This window comes from Caloenas nicobarica, chromosome 1 (assembly GCF_036013445.1).
Source record: "Caloenas nicobarica isolate bCalNic1 chromosome 1, bCalNic1.hap1, whole genome shotgun sequence".
NCBI classification, from domain to species: domain Eukaryota; kingdom Metazoa; phylum Chordata; class Aves; order Columbiformes; family Columbidae; genus Caloenas; species Caloenas nicobarica.
Window position 1 is genome coordinate 99,292,492 of NC_088245.1, and position 20,124 is coordinate 99,312,615.

Here is a 20,124-nt window from a genome sequence, read left to right on the forward strand (position 1 = left end):
AAGAGCATTATCGCTCAAGTGGGACATGCAGCTTATGAATTGGCCTCACAGATCGTGAAATTTGGGACCTATCTTGTCAAGGCAGCTAGGTGATGATTTTCAATGCTCTCTCAATGAGAGATGACTTAACAATGTGGAAAATGTATGTCAGTAGGAATTGCTGTGGTTTAGCATTTAGGAATAGCCAGATACTTTGCTGCTGCACTTGAGATGATAACGTTAGCTACCTCATTTTTAAAACATACTTGTCAGTTTACTTTTTCCTGAGAATACTTACATGATAGGTAAATGAATGTACAGATGAGGCAAAAAATTGCTGTACATTACCAGGTGTTTATTTCTTAGAGGCCAATGTGTTTTGGTATGTTTCCAAATTAAATATGCAATTGTGCTTTTAAACTCAGGAGAGTGTTTTTTCATCAAAAAGAGAAGGCCTGAATAGAAATTGCCTCTTGAGCACAGTTCTGTTGCCTTAACAAGCACATTACTTGTACAAACAGCTGCAATTAATGTTTGCTCTCTTATAATTCATCATTTACTCAAATTGGAAATCAACAAGGAACAAAATTTCATTTCATTTATTTGGGTTTTTGATCCAGAATTACGCACTTGAGGGATAAATTATTCAGGTGACCCATAGGTGGAATATGTTTAGAGTGTTTTTAATATATATATATATGTGTATGTGTATATATATATATTTTTTAGCTACAGGCTTATTGAATTTCTGTGGGTAAGGGAAAGGTTGAATAAAAATCATAAATAATGCTCCTTTTAGTTATTCCAGTGTAATTTGACCTATATCTCTATATGACTGTAGTCATGTGAATGTGAAAACTATCAGCTTTTTTAAAGCTACCTGTACTTAGATTTTGGTTTTAAACTATGCCATCTGCTTTGTTTTCTTCATCACACCAACAGAATGGGAATGTGCCACAGCATGGTTGCAGCCATGGCTTCCATATATTATTGTAAGGAGACAGCTGCTGTGGGACCGGAGTCAGTGTCTTGCGATGCTCTTCTACAGCTTCTCTTATTCTCCTTGTTACAGCATCAAACAAGGGCTCAGTGTCGGCTGATAGAGGATTCTCCTCAGAAGGATCTTGCGAGAGATCAAACAGCAGTGGAGGGTCATGATGGGTTACACCATCCCCAAAACATGGGCAAATTCCTCTTCCAAAACAGGCCCCAGAAACTTTTGGTTGGAATACCGGAGTAGCATAATGAGCTTTCCATATGGTGCCACCTGTCAGAGAAGAAGCACATTTGAACAGCTTAATGGCATTAGGAGTCAGGGGAGACCCCTGAAAGATTTGTCGTTCCTAGGACAAGCTTTTGTCACGGTTGTCACATATGGGTGAACAGCCTTTTGGGAGCTGGCAGCGATTCAGAATGGTTTTTTTGGCTCACAGGCACATGTGAGCTCTGGGTCATACACACTGTGTGGATGGTCGGGCATAATATTTTGGGTGCAGAGGCAGTCTCTGCCACTTTCTTGCATCTCTTTAAAACTCTATATGCCTCTTGTGGGGAAAAATGTAGAATGTAGCCCACGATTTCTAGGTGCAGGTACTGGTAGGTGGCTCTTCTGTTGGCTCTGTACATGTGAGACAAGAAGAGCATCTGGGCAGAAACTGGTCACAGCTTCTTTCCATGCTCATGTTCCAGCACGCTTTCAAATAGGGTAGAAATCGCAGGCCATCAAAACCGTAAAATCTGGAGTCTAGTTTTTAAGTTAACATGATGAAGGCAATTAGTCTGCAGCTTTAGAGCTTGTACTTCATCAAGCTCTTGTACTGACCACTGGATAAGTGCAGGTCTGTAACTTGTAATGGAGAAATGACAAATGTCTAGGACTAAATCTGAATGCAGTTCAACAGGAGCTTTTCCTTCTTTCTCCCTCCTCCTTTTCCCCTGTTCCTCACCCTGCATTTAGAAAGCACTACATTGAACTCAGAGGCAGGGACATGCCCAACAAGAAGGCAGCAATTAGATGTCTGAAAAAGGGAAAGGAGAAGAAAGGGGACATTCAGCACTTGGAGCCACTTCTGTAATGTATTGAGCACAAGTAGCTGACAACTGCATTGTCCCTTGTGGCATGTTCTTTTTGATTCAATGGAATCAGCTGAACTGTCCTTCCGCCTCTTGTCCCTGGAGCTGCTCTTCATGACTGGGAGTCTGCAGCTTGATTCTTTTGTCTCTGTCACGTCACTACTGCTAGAACATATTTTGTTAATAAATAAAATTTCAAAGCTTCTTAAGAGGCGAGAATAAACAAATAACAGATATATTAAGGCTCAGGTAATCTTTTAGCTTAAATTGTCCAGTTGTTGGCTGGCTGGCTATGTATCTATTTATTTCTGCCCCATAGTTTCCATATCCTACTAAGCTAGCTATACTTCTGCTCTTCTGTGGAAGCATGATGTCTCAATGGTTCTGAAATGGTTTTGCACAACACATTTAGAAATGTTGAGATTTTAGATATTTCTGAAATTATTTCTGAAATTATGGGAGAAAGAATGCAGTAGGTGGATTTCTCAAAAGAAATGGGCTTACTTCCTGCTGGCTAACTAAGGCCAGATATTCCTTAGCTCTTTTTGGGTGTGTGCTTCACTACTGGCTGGGGTGTGCTCTAGGTCCTTCCACTTTTCCCTGTCTTGTGACAAAAATAGAAACATCCACTGTCATATCAGGGTTCCCCAAGTATGGGATTTGGGTCTTACATCTGTGGTCAGGTAGCATAGATATGTGTTAGAAGGAGTTAAACAGGTCCTCACATGCCTCTGATTAGCTGGCTCTAGTCAGAGAGCTATTGTGATTTTGCTGAAATAACCATTTAATAGATAAATATGCCATGGACAGGTGGCTACACATAGGAATTTGTGACCAATGTTCAGAAAAAAGCCCACAAAATAAGTAGTTATTTTCCATATATAGTTCAGCTGAATTCCTCATAACTTACACACTGTAGGGCAGTTTGGAGAAGTAAGTGTAGAGAGTCTGAGGAGAATTGTTCTGATTCTGCAAAATTTTAATATTCACTTTTCACAGCTGCAAATAATTACTGCAGTTGCAGCGTGGGAGAGAGCCAGGTCCTTGTTAGTTCATTCTGAAGGATACAGTGAGGCTGATTGTAATTAACCTGTGTTGGTGAGCTGAGCAGACAGCTGGCTTACAGCAGGATAAAAGAAAAAAAAAAAAAAGGTGGTAGAAATCAGTGCTGATGAAAGCAGCAGGGGTTTCAGTCATCTCCAGGAGGCAAAGAGGGATATGCAATTTGCTACTGAAGTAGCTCTGACAGAATTTGAAGGATGTGTGTGAATTTTAGGGCAACATGTTAATATAATATCTCCAAGGGAAAGGAAGCCTGCTTCTTCAATCCAAACATCTCTCAAACCCATCTGGTAACCATCAGTCAGTTTAACGAGCAGAAAGAAATGAACTGTCACTAATAAGCCTTATTGTGCTGTGGTAGAGGAAAGGACTGTTTAACATATAGACAAAGGATTCTTCTGGCTTTGCTGAAGGGCTTAATTGATGAGTCCTGCTGGGGAGACATCAAGACAAAATGGCTTCATATCTAGCCTGTCCAACAGATAGAAGTAAACAGGCAATAAATATGTAATATGAACGTGATATATTTGTAAATGAGCTAAAACAGAGTAAAAAGTCTGTCAGCTCAGTCAGAAGTAATGGCAGATGGAGCAAAGAATCAGAATTTCTGGCTTGGCTTTAAGTTGAGCCCCATGGTAATATTTGGTTAGCCAGTCTTTCCTATGCAGAACATTGCATTGTTTTCAACCCCCTTGTCACAAGCATTTGTGGCTCAATGGGAGAAATTGCAGAAAGGCATGCACGGGAGATCTAGCTGTGTTTGTGGTTTCATGAGAACACAAACTACATCTTGCATCTGCACATTGTATCTGTGTTCATGTTACAGGTAGTGTGGCCTCTATTAGAAACTGACCTGTAGAGAAGAACAGTTTTTGATGGCTTGACATCCAGGCTGTAGCTGTCCGAGAATGTTTTACTGGGGTCTAACTCTTTACTGGTCCCACCTATACAACATCTTTTAGTGATTAGAGCATATTAGGTATGATCCTGGAGCCTATACTATGGTTTAATTTAAGCTAAAATCGTGATCTCTGAGCCCATTCCACAGTGAGGGGGTAGGCTCAAGAAGGACCTGCTTCTGAAGCACACTTCTGATCTGAACTAATATTGCAATGCAGACAAACCTTCTACGACCTAAGAGAACAAGAGGTGGAGGTGAGGTGGAGATCAGCAATCCTTAAATCTGAAAAGCAGTTCTTCAAACTCATCCCTTGATGGAGTATGCATTTAGTGTTTCACTGAAATGCAGTATGACTCCTAGCAGGAATTTTCTCCAGGAATTGCTGCAGTCAGAAGCAGCTTTCTCTGTCTGGAAAGAATATACATTACAATGAAATAAAGAGACGTCTCTAAGAATAGTGATGGCGTAATAGAGATGAGTTTCTGACTGCTGTTCTGCTTTAGCTAATGGAGAGAGGCGAATGGGCTCAGAGTTAGATGTGATCAAGCCTGGAGCTACTGCCAGTTCTGGTGTGGGACTGGCTGGCCACCAGCCTGTGTCAGGTGAACCGATCTCTCACTTCTCCAGTGGCAGCTCTAAGAGCTGTACTCTCTGCTGCCTCAAGCTCCCCCGTGTGCTGGGTATTAGATACAGGGGGAGGGAGATTCAAAGTGGTGACTCTCACGCTTCTGCCAAGTGTAGGCTGTTGTGGGCTCCACGGGCGGAAGAGCCAGGGAGTTTTTATTTTATCTTGTGGGGTTTTTTTAATAACCTCCCCGTTTGAAACAACCATTGACGACCGGCTGCTGCCCCCTGCCGGGCGGCCGTTGTGACCGTTGGCGGTGCCGTGCTGCCCCCTGGCGGCGCCTTCCTCTCAGCGCGCTGCCGGCTGAGGGGAGCGCGGCCACCGCGGCCCCGCTCCGGAACCAGCCCCTCATGCCCCCACCCCGGTGTCATAGAATCATTTCGATTGGAAGAGATCCCCAGGATCATCGAGTCCAACCATAACCTAACTCTAGCACTAAACCATGTCCCTAAGAACCTCGTCTAAACGCCTTTTAAACACCTCCAGGGATGGTGACTCCACCACTTCCCTGGGCAGCCTGTTCCAAGGCTTGACAACACTTTCTGTGAAGAATTTTTTCCTAATATCCAATCTAAACCTCCCCTGGTGCAACTTGAGGCCATTTCCCCTTGTCCTATCACTTACTACTTGGGAGTAGAGACCAACACCCTCCAGAGGGAAGCGGTGGATTTGGGGAGGTGGGTGCTGCACAGCACCCCACCTGCGGTGTTCCCCTGCTAGCTGTTTCTCTCTGTTACTGGGCTATTGGCTCCTTCTCTTTTTTCCCCTCTCTTTTTTAGTCATGTTAATGTGCTTAATAAAAAAAATGAGACTGCCACAGCAATGGAAGGACACAACCCCTTAACAAAACTGAGTGCTTAAAGTGTTAGGTGATAAGATTTGTTCAAGTAATCTTGATTTACAATTACTGCAGAAGCTGAATTTCCACACAAAGAGCAAAGATAAAGCGTGGCCATTTACACACCACTTAGAAATGATATCTTTCGATTGTGCCCAAACAGAGGAAAGAACTGAGTCCTGGTATCCTTAGATAAGTAATTAGTTGAAACAGCTGAAATGTTGGCCTTGAGCATTTTGTGGTTCCCTCACTGAAATCACCCGGTTTCACAGCCGTGGTGGTATCAGGTCACCCAAACCCCCAACTTGGGAGAGAGGCCCAGTCAGCCTGATAGGGTTGTGAAGGCTTCACCACTCAGCTGCAATGCAGAAGACAGGCAATTGCAGCACTCTTCCTTAAATGATCCCTTTCCTACTTTTTAGATAAAAATGATATCAGCATCTTCTCTCCAGAGAAAACAGACTGAGGATTCCCAAGAGAAAAAAAACCCAACCACCTAAACCAAACAACCAACCACACAAAACAACCAACCACGAAAAACAAACTGAAATACTAACTTCACTCCCTGGAAGAACTGTATTTATGAAACATCCTTGCACTTGGCCTTTTTTACCATGCAACTCCTTCAGCAGTGCGCGGGTTGCTCTGGATCTCTCCCTGAAAGGATGAGCTCCTCAAGTACTGTATGGCTCATACAGCTTACAAGTTTTTCCTTGAATGAAGTACCCATGTTAATCTTTGGGAATCAAGAACCTAAAAATAAAATTTCACTGCAGCACCTGGCATCAACATCTTTACGTTTAGTCCTTAGACTCTTTTCTTTGTATTTCCTGTCACCTGAGTGCAGTGACTCTCTGTCAAAGAGCCATGTTTCTGTCAAACGTGGTGTGATGACAAGGGCACTGACCTCCAAGTTAAACTGGCAGCATGACTGGAAGGTCAGTGTTGCAACTTTGTTATGTGTTTGCTCATGCCAAGAAAGAGGACAGCAAAGTTCTCAGCCATTGCCCTGATACTCTTGTGTCTGTGTGTCTAGGGGAACAGATAAGTCTATTTCGAAAGATTTGCAAGTACCAGTAAGTGTTGTAGTTTTCAAGTGTCCACTGAGCAAGTAGATTCTTAGCTTGCTACTTTCTATATCTGATACTGTCATTGCATCATAAAGGATATGTAAATGGGAATGAGAAAGATCATCCAGTTAGCACTGTGATGTAAGAAGGATTTCATGCAGAGCTGGAAAAGGTTGTCTCACCCCACAGTCAGCACTCAAAGTGCTTCTTCGAACAGCTGACTCCTTGTCAAAACACCAACTGAATGTGAGCAGCTGCTGATGGTGGAATCCCCCAGCATTCATAGCTGTTATCTAATTGCAGTCTCTCAAGAACTCTGTAATTCTTCTCTCTCTTCACAGATAGGGAAAGCAAAACAAAAATTAAAGGGGCTCATTCAAGTTTCTAAAGGATGAGAGGATGAGTAGGCATAGCCTACTCCCTCAGCTTCTGCATTTCTCTAGCTGTGCAGAAAGAAAAAAAAAATTAGGACTGCATTGCCACAAATTCATCCACTTTACACTGACATCCAGTCATAGAAGTCACAGTTCATCACAACCAACTTTAATATCAGATGTGGTCAGGTGTGACTGATCTAGCCCAGGTGTGCTAATCAGAAGGAGGTGAATCAGCCTGTAAACATCTGTGCCTCTTCAGTGACTACAAAACAACAAGCTCAGATCCAGGCACCTGTGTTTCATCACACTAATGCCATCCTCTGCTCTGAGCAGGAATAAGAACACAGCTACCAGTCACTGGCCTGTTTTCTTTCACGCTGTAATGGAGGGTGACAACACCAAAGATGGGGTGCTTGTTGAAAGCTCAGGAAAGCATTACAGCTGCAGTCAGCTTCTCTAATGCCACAGACAAAAAAATGAGACAAATAAGATAGGGCTATTGAAATCAAAGAAACTACAGCTTAAGATAAAGACCTTATGCGTGCAGTTTTTCCTCAGTCTTACGCTAAAGCTGATGCCAAATGCTTTTGCAGCAAAAGCAATAGAAACGCTGCAATAACAGGGAGATTTTTGAAGCAATGCTGCCCAGGAAGCAAAATTTTCATCTCAGGAAAGGCAGCAAAACTACGAGGCCTCTCTGCACCATGCAGAAGAACCGAAAGTTTGAGGCATTAAACTTATTCCAGATACATATACGTATGTTTTTTTGTTGTAGTCTATTGGAAGCTGAAGGTCAATAAGTCATCTCTGATATGCAGGAGGGGGTTGTTTATACTCACTGTCCTTTTGGTGCCACCGCACCGCATGCAGAAACACACCGCAGTAGTGAAACATGAACTCATGCCCGGAGTGCTGAGCTGTCCCCTGCAGCAAAGGCAGCAAGGAGCGCCCGTCGATTGTCCTGATGGGGAGGACAGGAGTCACCAGACTGCTTAAGAATTTCAGTCTGCAGCTGGAGCAAGAGCAGTATTCAAGCTACTGTTTAGCTAATGAGCCCTGAGATTTTTAATTGTGTGGATGGGTGGAGACCAGTGATTAGCAGTTACTAGCAGTTTTTGCAATTACGGCTAGTTCATACATCCTGCCTGAGGAGATAAGTTACCATTACTGTAATTTTCCTGGGAGCAAGTGATAACCATAGCAAAGGCATGGCTCATAGCCTTTAATTTTGCTTCCTGAAATAGAAGTCACTGATAACTCCATGAGCTCCAGGCCTCGTAAGCACCACTTACTGAATTGACTAACAGTTGGTTTAGTTACACACCACCTGTACTTCTATGTTTTTTGCTCAAATGTCTTAGCCACTCACACTTTCTAACATAGATGCTACATAGGTCTAACATAGGTGCTACAAATTGTTTACTATTGAAGAAGCTACTTCTCCAGTACTTGCAGCCAAATGCAGGCCATATGCCATTTGCTCCACCTTCTCTATTAATGAAGAACCAGGTTTTCTAGTCTTGGACATGGCTTGTCCTAGTATTCTAACAGGACTGAATAGCTTTGTAAATATCTGTGGATTTTTCATAAAAAGAGAAATTAAACGGGGCAACTTTGGTTGTGCGCCTTTTTATTTTTATTTTTTTTTTAATACATATATAGTCATTCCAGTGTCTCAAATCAACCAGGTTGCCTTTCAGTGATCAAAAAACTGAGTTAGCTAAATGACCCTTGATAAAACATACTGTGTTTTCTTTTGTCTGTTCCATATAAGCAGGCAAGATGGGGAAAGCTACACAGAAAGAAAGCTACAGAATTGCTGGGTTTAGAAACAAACAGAATTTAGCCTGTGGCTGTTAGGATGCATGGCATTTATAGTCAGCTTCTATCTAAATCAAGAAAGGGGAGGAAGTATGGTTATGTACCTGTCCTGAGGCACTTCTCCTCCAGCCAGGTGAACCACTGTTGGGAAGATGTCCATAAGGCTTGTCGGTTCGTTGATAACTGTCCCTGCAGGCAACACTCCTGGCCATCTAACTATTCCTGGGACACGGATCCCTCCTTCCCAGCCTCCCATTCCTTTTCCACCTGTTAGAGAGGGGGGAAAAGTACCCCAAAAGATGAAAGAATGAAAGATATTACATGTTGATTATGCATATATAATAAAAGGCTTTAAAACTTTTAGAATATTCTAATCCTGGAAAACAGTAGAATGACTGCAGTGCAAATTCCTTTTTCAAAAATAAATATTCTTAATCTCTCTATTTTACAGTACTTTCTTGGGTGGCACCTATAGTAACCCACTACGTAAGCAGTATTTTTGGCAGAAGAGGAACAATTCCATGCTCTGACAGTCTGACCCGTAATCTTAATTGAATGTCATGTCTGAGAATAATCTCCACACTCCCTAAAAACATGTACAAGAAAAAATTCCGTTATTAATAAAAAGCAAAACCTGATCTGGTGTCAACAGAATATAGGTTGCAGCCCCACTTGGTGCCTGAGGAAGGGGGATTAACACAGGGCCAGCCTGGTTGTCAGGCAGTTCATAGTCAGAGGCAGTGGGAACACTAGAAACTGATTTGCAGTCCTGGAGAGCAGTGAGGGGAATTAGGATCACATCTGATTGCCCTCCAAGAGTTTAAGGTCCCAGGGATGCTCTGAGTTGGTCTCAGATGGAAGAGCACGGAACCCGTGCAGTAAATAGGGGAGTGCTCTGACTATACTGCAGTGATGAAGACTTTCCACCTATATTTTTGTTGAAGTTGTCTTGAGATAATCCAAAGAGTCTTTTTTAACTTGGTTTCTCTTGCATTCTTCTAGTCTTCTTCTAAATTCTCTCCTCCGTGCATTGGTTCTCTTATAAGTCAAAATATTCATTGGAATTATAATTCCCATTCATGGGAATTATAGATATCAAGGATGGGGATAATAATGAAACAATGTCATTTAAAGCCAGAACTCCCAAGTTGAAGGCCCAGTTAGAAAACAAAAATTGGAAAATGTTGAAGCTCAGGTACCTGTATGACCTTTGCTCTGTTACTCCTCCCATCAAGAGCAGAAATCAGAAGTCATTGCTGGAAAATGTTGTAGGAAAATTGGCAAACAAAATTTGAGGCTAACTTATTAGCTCAGCTAATAAATCAACAGTTGAATGGTAGTTTATTCTAACCTCTGGCTTTGCTAAATAATGCCAGACTTCAGTATTGTGGAGGTGTGCTCATAGTTATGGGGAGAGGCAAGGTTCCCAGAGCTTGGTTTTAGAGGCTGACAGGGTGGCATGATGGATTATAAACTGCTGCTTGTGCAATAACCTTTATGCCATGTAAGATAATGGTATCTCATGCTTTGTTATTCACTAGCAGCTGTTCTCATTATTCATGTGTGGCTTATTTGTGTACTTGGTTTTAACATCTTGGTAACAATAGCAGCAGTGAGTTCTACAGATATTTATGAATTAATTTTTTAAAATATTTTTTTAGTTTGTTGCTAGTTAGTCTCAAGGGGATGTCCCCTGTTCTGCTGTATGTGGAGATAAATGGGAATGCCTGTTATTAATATCTACACTGATACTATATCTCCTTTTGTCTCCTCTCTAAGCAGCCATGATTTCATGATTGTACTCTCATACTGAAATCTCTGCCTGATCACATTCACTTTTCCTCTCCAGACTCTCCTGCTACTAATATACTTGTATTAGGCTAGTAGAAGTGAATGCCCTTAGGTTCTGAGCTATTCAAGTGACACCATTGGCTTTTTTGCACCTGTTACTAGTATGGAAACTTCATATCCAGAATTGAATGCTAACTTAGCATTTAGGATTGTTCCTGGATGAGATCTCAGCTATATCAAATATTGCTTGTGTGGCTTATAAAGTAAATTACTACCAGACAATGTGCATTTTGATGCTGAGCAAGGTCAAGACACCTGAATCTTCTTTAGGGAAATCAGTGATGGGAGCAGTTTTCAGGCCTCATGATATGGTAAGTGTCAAGCTGCCCAAGTTATCACAGTGGCTTTTGGAGGCTTGGCAGCCTGGAGGGAGCACGTATAAGAGATACCATAGATCTTAATTTCCATAGATATCTGCCAGTGTTGACACAGATAATTGTCTACTGTGAAAAACAGAAAGATGTTTGAAGTGAGACTCCAAACAGCATGTTCTGGATCAGAGGAAGTTCTGGCTGGACATTAGGGAAATGTTCTTCACTGAGAGGGTAATTGATCACTGGAACAGGCTCCTCAGGGAAATGGTCACAGCACCAAGCCTGTCAGAGTTCAAGGAGCATCTGGGTGACACTCTTTGTCCTGTGGTTTAGTTTTAGGTAGTCCTGCATGGAGCAGGGAGTTGGACTTGGTTGTCCTTATGGTTTCCTTCCAACTTGAGATATTCTATGATCCTATGATACTACATTTTCAGGCAGTGCATTGGGTTATCGATTAGATAGTATGCTTACAATACTTAAAATACTACATCCAGCCCTGTAGATTAGTAAATATAGTCTATCTGGATGTATTTTATTCTATCATTTTCTTTAAGAGGAAGTCTTGTGCATATACACACTACCCAAATTTTACCTTTATAAATCTCATTCCATCCACCCAACTGAGTATTTCCTCTGCGAGCCTCTAAGGATCCTCCATGATCAGATGCAAAATAAATGAATGTGGTGTTCTTCAAGCTCTCTTTGTCAATAGCATCCAGAAGCCTGCCTACAAATGAAGAAAACATCATAATTATGTCCTGAGATGCAGTCAGATTTTTTTTAGGTCTTGAATCAAAATTCAGTGAAGATCAAGTCTTTCCATTTACCTGAATGAATTCTGTTACGATCTACCACAAGCAATGCAAAGAGTGATCCTGCATTACAGAAATAATAAGAGCCTGATGGAAAGCTGCTGAATGTGTCCAAAAATTGTTTGTGGTGTCCATAAAAACAGAAAAATAAAAAACAAACCCAATTGGAAAAATTATTTAAATGAATGACTCTTTATTCAAGCTACTCAGAACACTGTCAGCTTTATGCTGTAAATTCTCCAAGTCAAGGATCATCTTCATTGTGTAGCCTCAAGCATCTTGAAAAGCATAAATAATAGTGCTGCCTAGACTCCTAATCATAGCCACTGCTGTGTCTCACTGTGAGCTGAATAAGGAGTCTGAGATGCGGCTGCTTATTATCAACCAAAATCTTCTCCTGATGCCCATGGGAAAACTCCACAGAGCACAATTCAACCCTAACTTCATAAGGAATGTTTTCAGTACTGAGAGCATAAAATGTTTATACATAATATGATTTGTCTTTGATTGCTTCTCCTCATCACCTACTGCATCAAATATATTTGCCAAGAACAGCTTCCACAGCTACAAAGGCAGCAGCAAAAGCTAAAGTAAGCAAGGAAAAAGCATAAGGCAGTGGTTGGCTCTTTGAATCAATCTCTTCTCCTTTACAGACTTCCTTGGTCAAACTACTCATTGAACTTACCTAAAAACAGACACCTTCCCCCAAAAAGAGAATTTAAATTGAGTCTAGGCATATTGGTTCTGAATTAGACCCCAAATCTCTTACTTAGTTGTCCAACCCTTACACCATTAGACTTCTGGTATCCAGCTCTGCTTGAATAGCCTGTGCCCAAAGGCAACTGGTACCAAAAATTGAGAGAGAAGTACGGCAGAGTCCTCTGATTCAACTGGGTCTTGCCAGTTCCCAGCCTACCCATCAGAAGCAATGGGGCCTCTCTCAAAATGCAATTGTTGCAAACATGATTACCAGAGGAAGAAAATGTTCAGGCATTGAATCTTAGTCTGGACAGAAGGTGAATACTTTGCCAATAGGGTCTTCACTTTTGACTAAATACAAACAGGAGCTACGTCCCTCCCATTGAAGCAGAAAGGAACTACTAAGTGAGACTTATGTCTAAATCTAGGTTCTGAGTGCCAATTAAGTAAACAAACAAACAAAACCAAGTTATTTTAAGCTTAGTTTTTATACCTAGTTGGCATTCAGAGCCTATATTTAGACCTAAGTGAGTCTTCACAATGTACTGACCACACAATTTATTAAGTGAAACTCCATACTGGCTTTTTGGCTAGTAGGGGGATCTTGTTTCTGCTCCAAGGATTATTCTTCAACAAAAATAACCAAGCACACAAAATAACCACTGTATAATGTAATATTCAGCAGCAGTACTACTTATATCTTCTGAGACTAGATAGAACTGGAGAAACATCATACATTTTGATTAACAACATGATCAAGCATATATTTGATTGACTGTATCTAACACTGCAGCACAGAAATGTGTCAATTAAGAAAATAAAAAAATCAAATCGTAACAAGAAAAATTTGGGCTTTCATCTTAAGAAGATAAAAATGAGCTGTGGTAACAGAACAACAATCTCTGGAGCTGTGTATCCAAGGCAAGTTCACTGATTTTTGTCATATGCAAAAAAGGCAGTTCTGTGACCACTCCTTCAACTTCATTTCCACGTTCAAATAAATTAAGGATTTCCTTCAAGAAGACCACTTACCCACCATCCAGTCCATCTCCTCTACATTATCTCCATATGGGCCATGTCTGCTTCTTCCCTGAAACTTCTCTGTGGTGATGAGAGGGGTGTGAACATGTAAAAGGGAAACAAAGAGCAGGAACGGCCTATGCTTGTTTCTGAAATAAAAGAAAACAATAGTCATTTCTCGGAAAACTGTCACTCAACTCAAAATATAACAGTGGTATTGTAGTGACTATCTCAATAAAAATTATTATTGTGTCAAAACAAAAAAAAATTGATTTCGACATCTTTGTAGTTTTGAGGGTTTGGGAGGCAGGGGATTAAAACACCAAAATAGTAATAAACCCTTTCTCCTTCTGGTTCCAAATGAAACGTGTAGAACATTAAATGAATAACTTGGAAAGTTCATAGCTAAAAGACTAACACACTCTCAGAGTCAAGGAGAATAGGACTTGCTTGCTTAAACATGGATGTCACTGAGCATCTGAGACATCCTCATGGAAGAGCCAGATATGACACTGCACACGCAGGGGAACCATATCCCTTTAAAATTAGACCAGACGGGATATTCTAAGAACCTAAGATTATATATGCTGGAAGTTTTACAGGTGGATTTATATTACTTCCAACTTCCCTTAAAAAAACAAACAACCAACCCCTAAGCCCTGACGGAAATAGTACAATCTTATTCAAGGATATGCCCAGCCTTGACACATGAATACTTTTAAACACTTAGTGGTTTGTTCAATACCAGTCGAGGTTTCTGATAGTATTGTAAAAGAAGGACACCTTTGGAAAATAAACCAAAACTCCCTATCACTCTCCTGTTTGTAAAATATTAACTTCATATGACACTTTGTATAGCAGTTCATTCATCAGGCTACAATAATTTTTCTGTTCCTACTGGCGGAAGGCCCAGTCCTTGGGTGGGACCCCTTTTATTAGGTGAAGAAATCATAAACACGCACGCAAAAATCATCTTCGTTTTCCTAAGGAGCCGACAAGCTCTATGTAAGATGAAGGACAGTAGCTGGATACTGACAGGTAGAGGGATGTCAGAAAACAACAAATTAGTGGCCTGCATCAGGATGGGTAGTGTGCCAGCTGCCTAACCTGCAGGACACATCAATCACATTACTTTTAAAAGCTTTAAAACATGATACAATTTTTGTTGGTTACCTTTCAATGAATGAAACTGCCTCCTTCAGCATATTAGAAGAAGTTTTTTCTAGATTCATTGGTTGTTCAGTGATATCATGGTTTCTCATCAGGATACAGTTCCAGTACTTGGTGAAACCATAGCTGGAGAACCAGGAGAGAAAATACAGGAGACCACAGATGGCCAGACAAATTATTATTTTCCAATTTACTGGGAATAAATTGGTAAGTTTTCCAAACAAAAGAGTAAGCACTGCAAGGATGATCATCTGTGTGTAAAGCCAGTAAGTATCTTGCAAAGACTTGGCCAGTTGAGGATCATCTGTGCCTTGACACTCATTCAAGAGTGTAAAAGGCATGCCGTAAAAATAATCAAAGCCATGATTTAAAGGATGGTGGCAGTGATCATGGCGGGATTTGCAGTTTACACCCATATGCCACTTCCCTGAAAATAAAAAAACAAAGATCTTAAATCCATCATTGTTACTCCTGGGCATGTCTGCCTGTATTTCTAATAGGTTGGCTGGACTTCTCTGTTAAGGTGCAGCCAAGGACAGAGCTGGTGTGGAACAGGAGCAGAAACTCAGGAAAAAATTATGCATTGGTGCTTTATCTGCCTAGAACAATGGGTTTTGCTCACCTATCGGTTAAAATTCCATGCAGGGCAATGGTCCAGCTCAGATGCCTCTCTGAATAAGAATGAACAGGGTTGCAATAGTTGATGCTTATTTTTTACATGATAAAGTAGTCATTCATTAGTGGGTAGTCTGGTGTGGAGAAACCCTTGTGCCAAAGGAAACAGCCGAGCGCAAAAATATGAACTAATTGACACACGAGTTCTATGTGACCTTCACAGTCCAGGAACAAATTTCAGGAAGAAGATGTACATATTGGCTCTGTGTGTCTATATTTGTCTTAACATGAACAACAAAAATAGGCCATTCCAATTATCCAGTATGATTGGCCATATCAGAATGTGTCACACACTGGTAACAAACCTTAAAGAAGTCATATTGCAGAGCAGTGTGAATATCCAGACACTGAAGGACAAACAGTCTATAACTGTGGGCTTAGGGGCAATTAGCTAAACAAATAACTTCTGAGAACTGCTTACCAGCTCTGTCCTTGTGTTTATGAGTGTAGTTTACAGTATAAGCTATACTAGACTGCAGTGAGCTAGGGAAAGTTCACCCCTTTGCACACGCTTGTGTGCAGTCAGCACATCATGAAGACTCACTTCAGTTTAGGAACTAAATGACACCTCAGTGTGCCAGAGCATAGCAAAGGTGCGAAAATCACAGTAATTACAATTAAGCACATGATACCTTTGACTACATGAAAGAGAGTTTAAAAATGAGAAGTTCTTGAAAGACAAAGCCTTTAATTGCTGTTCAGGCAAGACTAGCATAGACTTCATAGGTTTTTCTTACTTTGGACATCTATTCTGATCCAAAACACACTGAAATCAATAGGAATTTTCAGCTTTTTTTTTTTTTTTGATAGAGTTTCTTCTTGCAGAAAATAAGGCACTTTTGGAGTCTTGACTGTGATAATAATCAGCATGCATAAATAACAGAAAATCTAGCCAGCAAATATAACTAAGATCACTGTGGTGTCTGGGCACCTACTGGTAGACAACATTTTTCTGCTCTAATAGATCAGTGAATGTCTCTGTTGGTTCTTCCTAAAGCAATCTGTACTGGGCAAACAAGATTCTTTCCATTGCATTCACTTCTGTTTGCAGTGTACATCTATGTATTCCATACATCCTCATTTCAGATTTATCAGATACATTGTGCTGACACTGGAGCTTGTGGATGGCATTCTAAAAGCCCTGCTGATTTTGAAAGTTATGCATATAAGAAACTCTACTTTAACTGATACTAGACATTTTGGAAAAGAAAAATTTTTACAGAAGCAGCCTCATTTGAATAACAAGCAATTAAAAGGTGACAAGTTGCTATGTCTCATACCTACAAGTGCTGTGGAATAACCTTGCTGGTGCAGTATTCTGGCAAAAGTAGTTTCATTCGGTGGGAGCCCACCAGAACACCCGTTCCAAAAGATAATCCGCTGTCGAGTGCTGGATGCCATGCCTGGGGAGGAATAACAGTCTTTTAAATAAAACAAGCCAGATTTCAGATTTTCAGCCTTCTCAGCTTGCTCTTTCTAATGAATGGGACGTAGTTGCTTAAGCCTAATACCTTCTTATAAGACATTTCTTACACCCTGGGATATTCTGATTGATCCTCCAAGTCCCCTGTCATTATCTGCTAGGCCAGTGCAGGTGCCTCAGCTGTGCTGCAGTGTCTGCAAATGACACTAGGATGCCTATGTTTGGACATCAGGCAACCTCTTACAACCAAACTTCTATCAAAATATAATGTTAAAAAAAAAGGAAAAAAAAAAGAAAAAAAATAGGAAAGATTCATATAGAATAAAAGGCTTACAGAGTCAGGGGTTCACACTTCTGAAATGTACAGCTCATGATTACACTTCTTTAGCAAGTCAGAATCGCATCAGAGGAGCTACGTTGATTATTACTGCCATATGTGGTGGCTGAACTTTTCTGTCATGAATTTAAATGACTGAAGTAAATCTGCTTTAAAATAAAATTGTTGAGAACTATTCCACAATCTGGCACATTTCACTATAAAAAAGTTTGCCAGGATATTCAAAATATGACACTTAACATCATCTTAATACCACTGAACATACAGTGTTAAGACAATTTTCTTCTTCACGTTTCTACCTCTGGGTGCTTGGTGCTGTTTAGATTTTCATCCATTTCTGTGTTGTCATTTAAGCATAGTGAATGTGCTTTATGTAGCGATTTTCCCATAGAAATCAATCACTAAATCTAGCCATCTTTATTTTTGCCCGTCTCACTGAGACCCCAAATCCCTAGATTAACTAGTCTTTAAAGTTATTTATTTAAGGGGATTTTTAATAGTAACAATGGCTAGACAAACTGCAGCAAATCATTAGAGGCCCAACCTGATCTGATGGGGTATCTGCCAGTCAGGAAAGCTGCTCTGCTTGGAGTACAGAGAGCAGCTGCAGCGATGTGCTGAGTAAGTTTCACTCCATCCTTTGCCAGATCATCAATGTTAGGGGTCCTAAAGAGAAAAAATCCCATCTCTGATAAAAATGTATTACACAGAAATTCTTGGTATCCTGCTCCTCCTAGTTTTGTTGAGGACATCACCATCACTTTTACAAAATTGTTTCTTTATCTACAACTCAACTAGGAAAGCTACGTTATATATATTTTTTGAGATACCTTGACTCCTTAGAAATGAATTTTCCATGGATACATGCATTTTTATTAATTACTAAGATGAGGAAAAAAAAAAGAAAGAAAAAGAAGAAAGGTATTTCAGGTCTATCCCATAACAAAAGCTCATGCAGCATAATGAAAAAGATTCCATTAATACATACAGTGCAACACAAATTCTAAGACTATAATAGATGTGAGTAAACATAGAAAAATATATATAATCACCCTATCAATAAATCTATATATAGATTGATAACTGCACTAGGGATAAATATATCACAGACTGACCTGTCATTTCATAATGAAGCTCCTAGAGTTGTTAACTCATTATATCCTAATTTCAATCCTTCATATTTTAACCCTGGAGTTGTGGAAATGTATGACTTATACACATGCCTGACAAATACAGCATGCGGACACATTCACAATGTTCTGACTGTCTATGCTGAAAATTAGAAGTGCAAGGAGGTTGCTCAAGCATACATGTACAATTATTATTCCAGTAGGAATTACTGTAGAACATTTTTTGTACATGGTTTGAAAGCAAATGTATCTACAGAAACTAATCCATTAAGAATGAACTTTCTAATACTGTCATCAGTGTTTTTTCTCTGAAATTCACCAGAAAGGGATATCTTATTTTCTAGAATACAATCTTACCTTATTGTATCATTGCCATAGCAACCCACATCTCCAATACCAAGATCATCAACCAGTATCAGTAAAAAATTAGGTTTTGGAGGATCTGATACACAGGTTATTGGAAACAAGCATAAAATTAGCCAAATGTTTAGGCAGCTCCTGAAATTAAAAGTAAAGAGGTAGTATTACCGCAACATTTGTAAGCTTTCCAATAGACTTTATTCGTAAAGTTTTTTTAGGACTCAGTGTAGATGCATTCACCAAATATTGCCAGCAGATGGAGCTCCTGAATAGTTACAAAACTTGAGTTTTTTTAAGCCCAGTAAATTTTTTTTTTTTTTTTTGCACAGGAATTTTGTGTGTGCATTTCTTTATTGAGATTTGCACTGATCTCAGCAAATGTTTCCAGTAGAATGAGGGGCTGGATGCTTGCATGTCTCCTGAGATACCCCTTGTATAGGGGTGTAGGACACCCCTGTTAGGGCTGCTGGAATGAGTGAGACAGGAGCGTGGAGGTGGTTGGTGTGGAGACGTGGTTGGTGTGGAGACATTGTCTCCAGGTCATGCCAGGTCATGATGGCAATGGCTTGAGTACTGCATCCACTGCACTCAGCGCTACACACAGCATCTGGAAAGGGCTCCTTCAGCCATAAGACCATCTGCAAAATCAAGGTTGCAGCAACAGACTTAAACTTGATTATCTTCCTAGAAGACCCTAAGAATATCTCAGCATGTCTTAGTCACTAAAGGCATTTGCAAGAGGCAGCTTACAGATTTTCACTGGAAGTAAAATACATATGCTAGAACATCTCTACTGATGGCTAGTTCATTAAGAGATACTGCAAAGTGATAAATGCATAGTAAATATACTATACATGATATATATTCCTAAACCTCCTTGCCCTACAAAACTAGGGTAAAAGACTTTGAAATACCAATAGATCAAAACTGATATTAGCTACTCTTGGATTCTCAATGAGTTTTAAGGGGAGGCTGGGAAAAGAGAGATCTGTTTCTATTTTCTTAAGCGGAAAACTTAAAAGCCAGGAAAGACCCTCAGCAAATGTCTTTTCTTACCATTGCTTTCCCTGGTAAACGTCATGGTTTCCACTTGTATAAAACAGGTACATAGTCACACAAACTCTGGAGAAAAAAAAAAAACAACAAAATTCAAAGCCAAAGTATGTCTGGTGATCTTGGCTGTGAGGTTAGTCATTAACTGGCCTGCATTACCGCAGTCACACCGCCCCTGCCTGCGGCTGGCTACAGCAGAGGTGGGCTGGGCTACCAGGGCTTGATGGCGCAGGCCCTACCTTCCTGGACATGTTGTTGCAGAGCCTGTTGAACAGTCATTGCAAGGCAGAAAGAGCACGTCTGAGGGCAGGTGAGGCTGGATAGCACAGCGTGCAGTTCTGTGAGATCTGGCCTGTTTCCAATAACTCCAGGAGGGCTTGTGAACTTTTGGAAAGAAGGCTAAATGCCCACGGCTTTAAAAAAGTGTTAAAGGTGCCGGTTACTCAATATACGCAAAGAACAATCGGCGTTCACTGAAAGGAAGGTTTTTACCATTTTACAAACAATAAGTAAAACTAGTATCTCACTTTTACT

At 40.5% G+C, this 20,124-nt stretch overlaps 1 protein-coding gene across 1 annotated transcript; it reads right to left on the minus strand.

The window, feature by feature from the left end:
* Positions 1-878: 878 nt before the first annotated feature.
* LOC135996124 (arylsulfatase D-like) lies at positions 879-19,652 on the minus strand. The gene is made up of 10 exons (XM_065647871.1): positions 19,594-19,652; positions 18,535-18,675; positions 17,592-17,713; positions 16,568-16,690; positions 14,616-15,039; positions 13,455-13,591; positions 11,504-11,638; positions 8,851-9,013; positions 7,765-7,886; positions 879-1,246 (listed from the first exon to the last, which is right to left on the minus strand). Exons 1-10 carry the CDS (start codon positions 19,644-19,646, stop codon positions 879-881), a joined length of 1,788 nt encoding a protein of 595 aa, XP_065503943.1. The 5' UTR covers positions 19,647-19,652.
* Between the last annotated feature and the right edge of the window lie 472 nt (positions 19,653-20,124).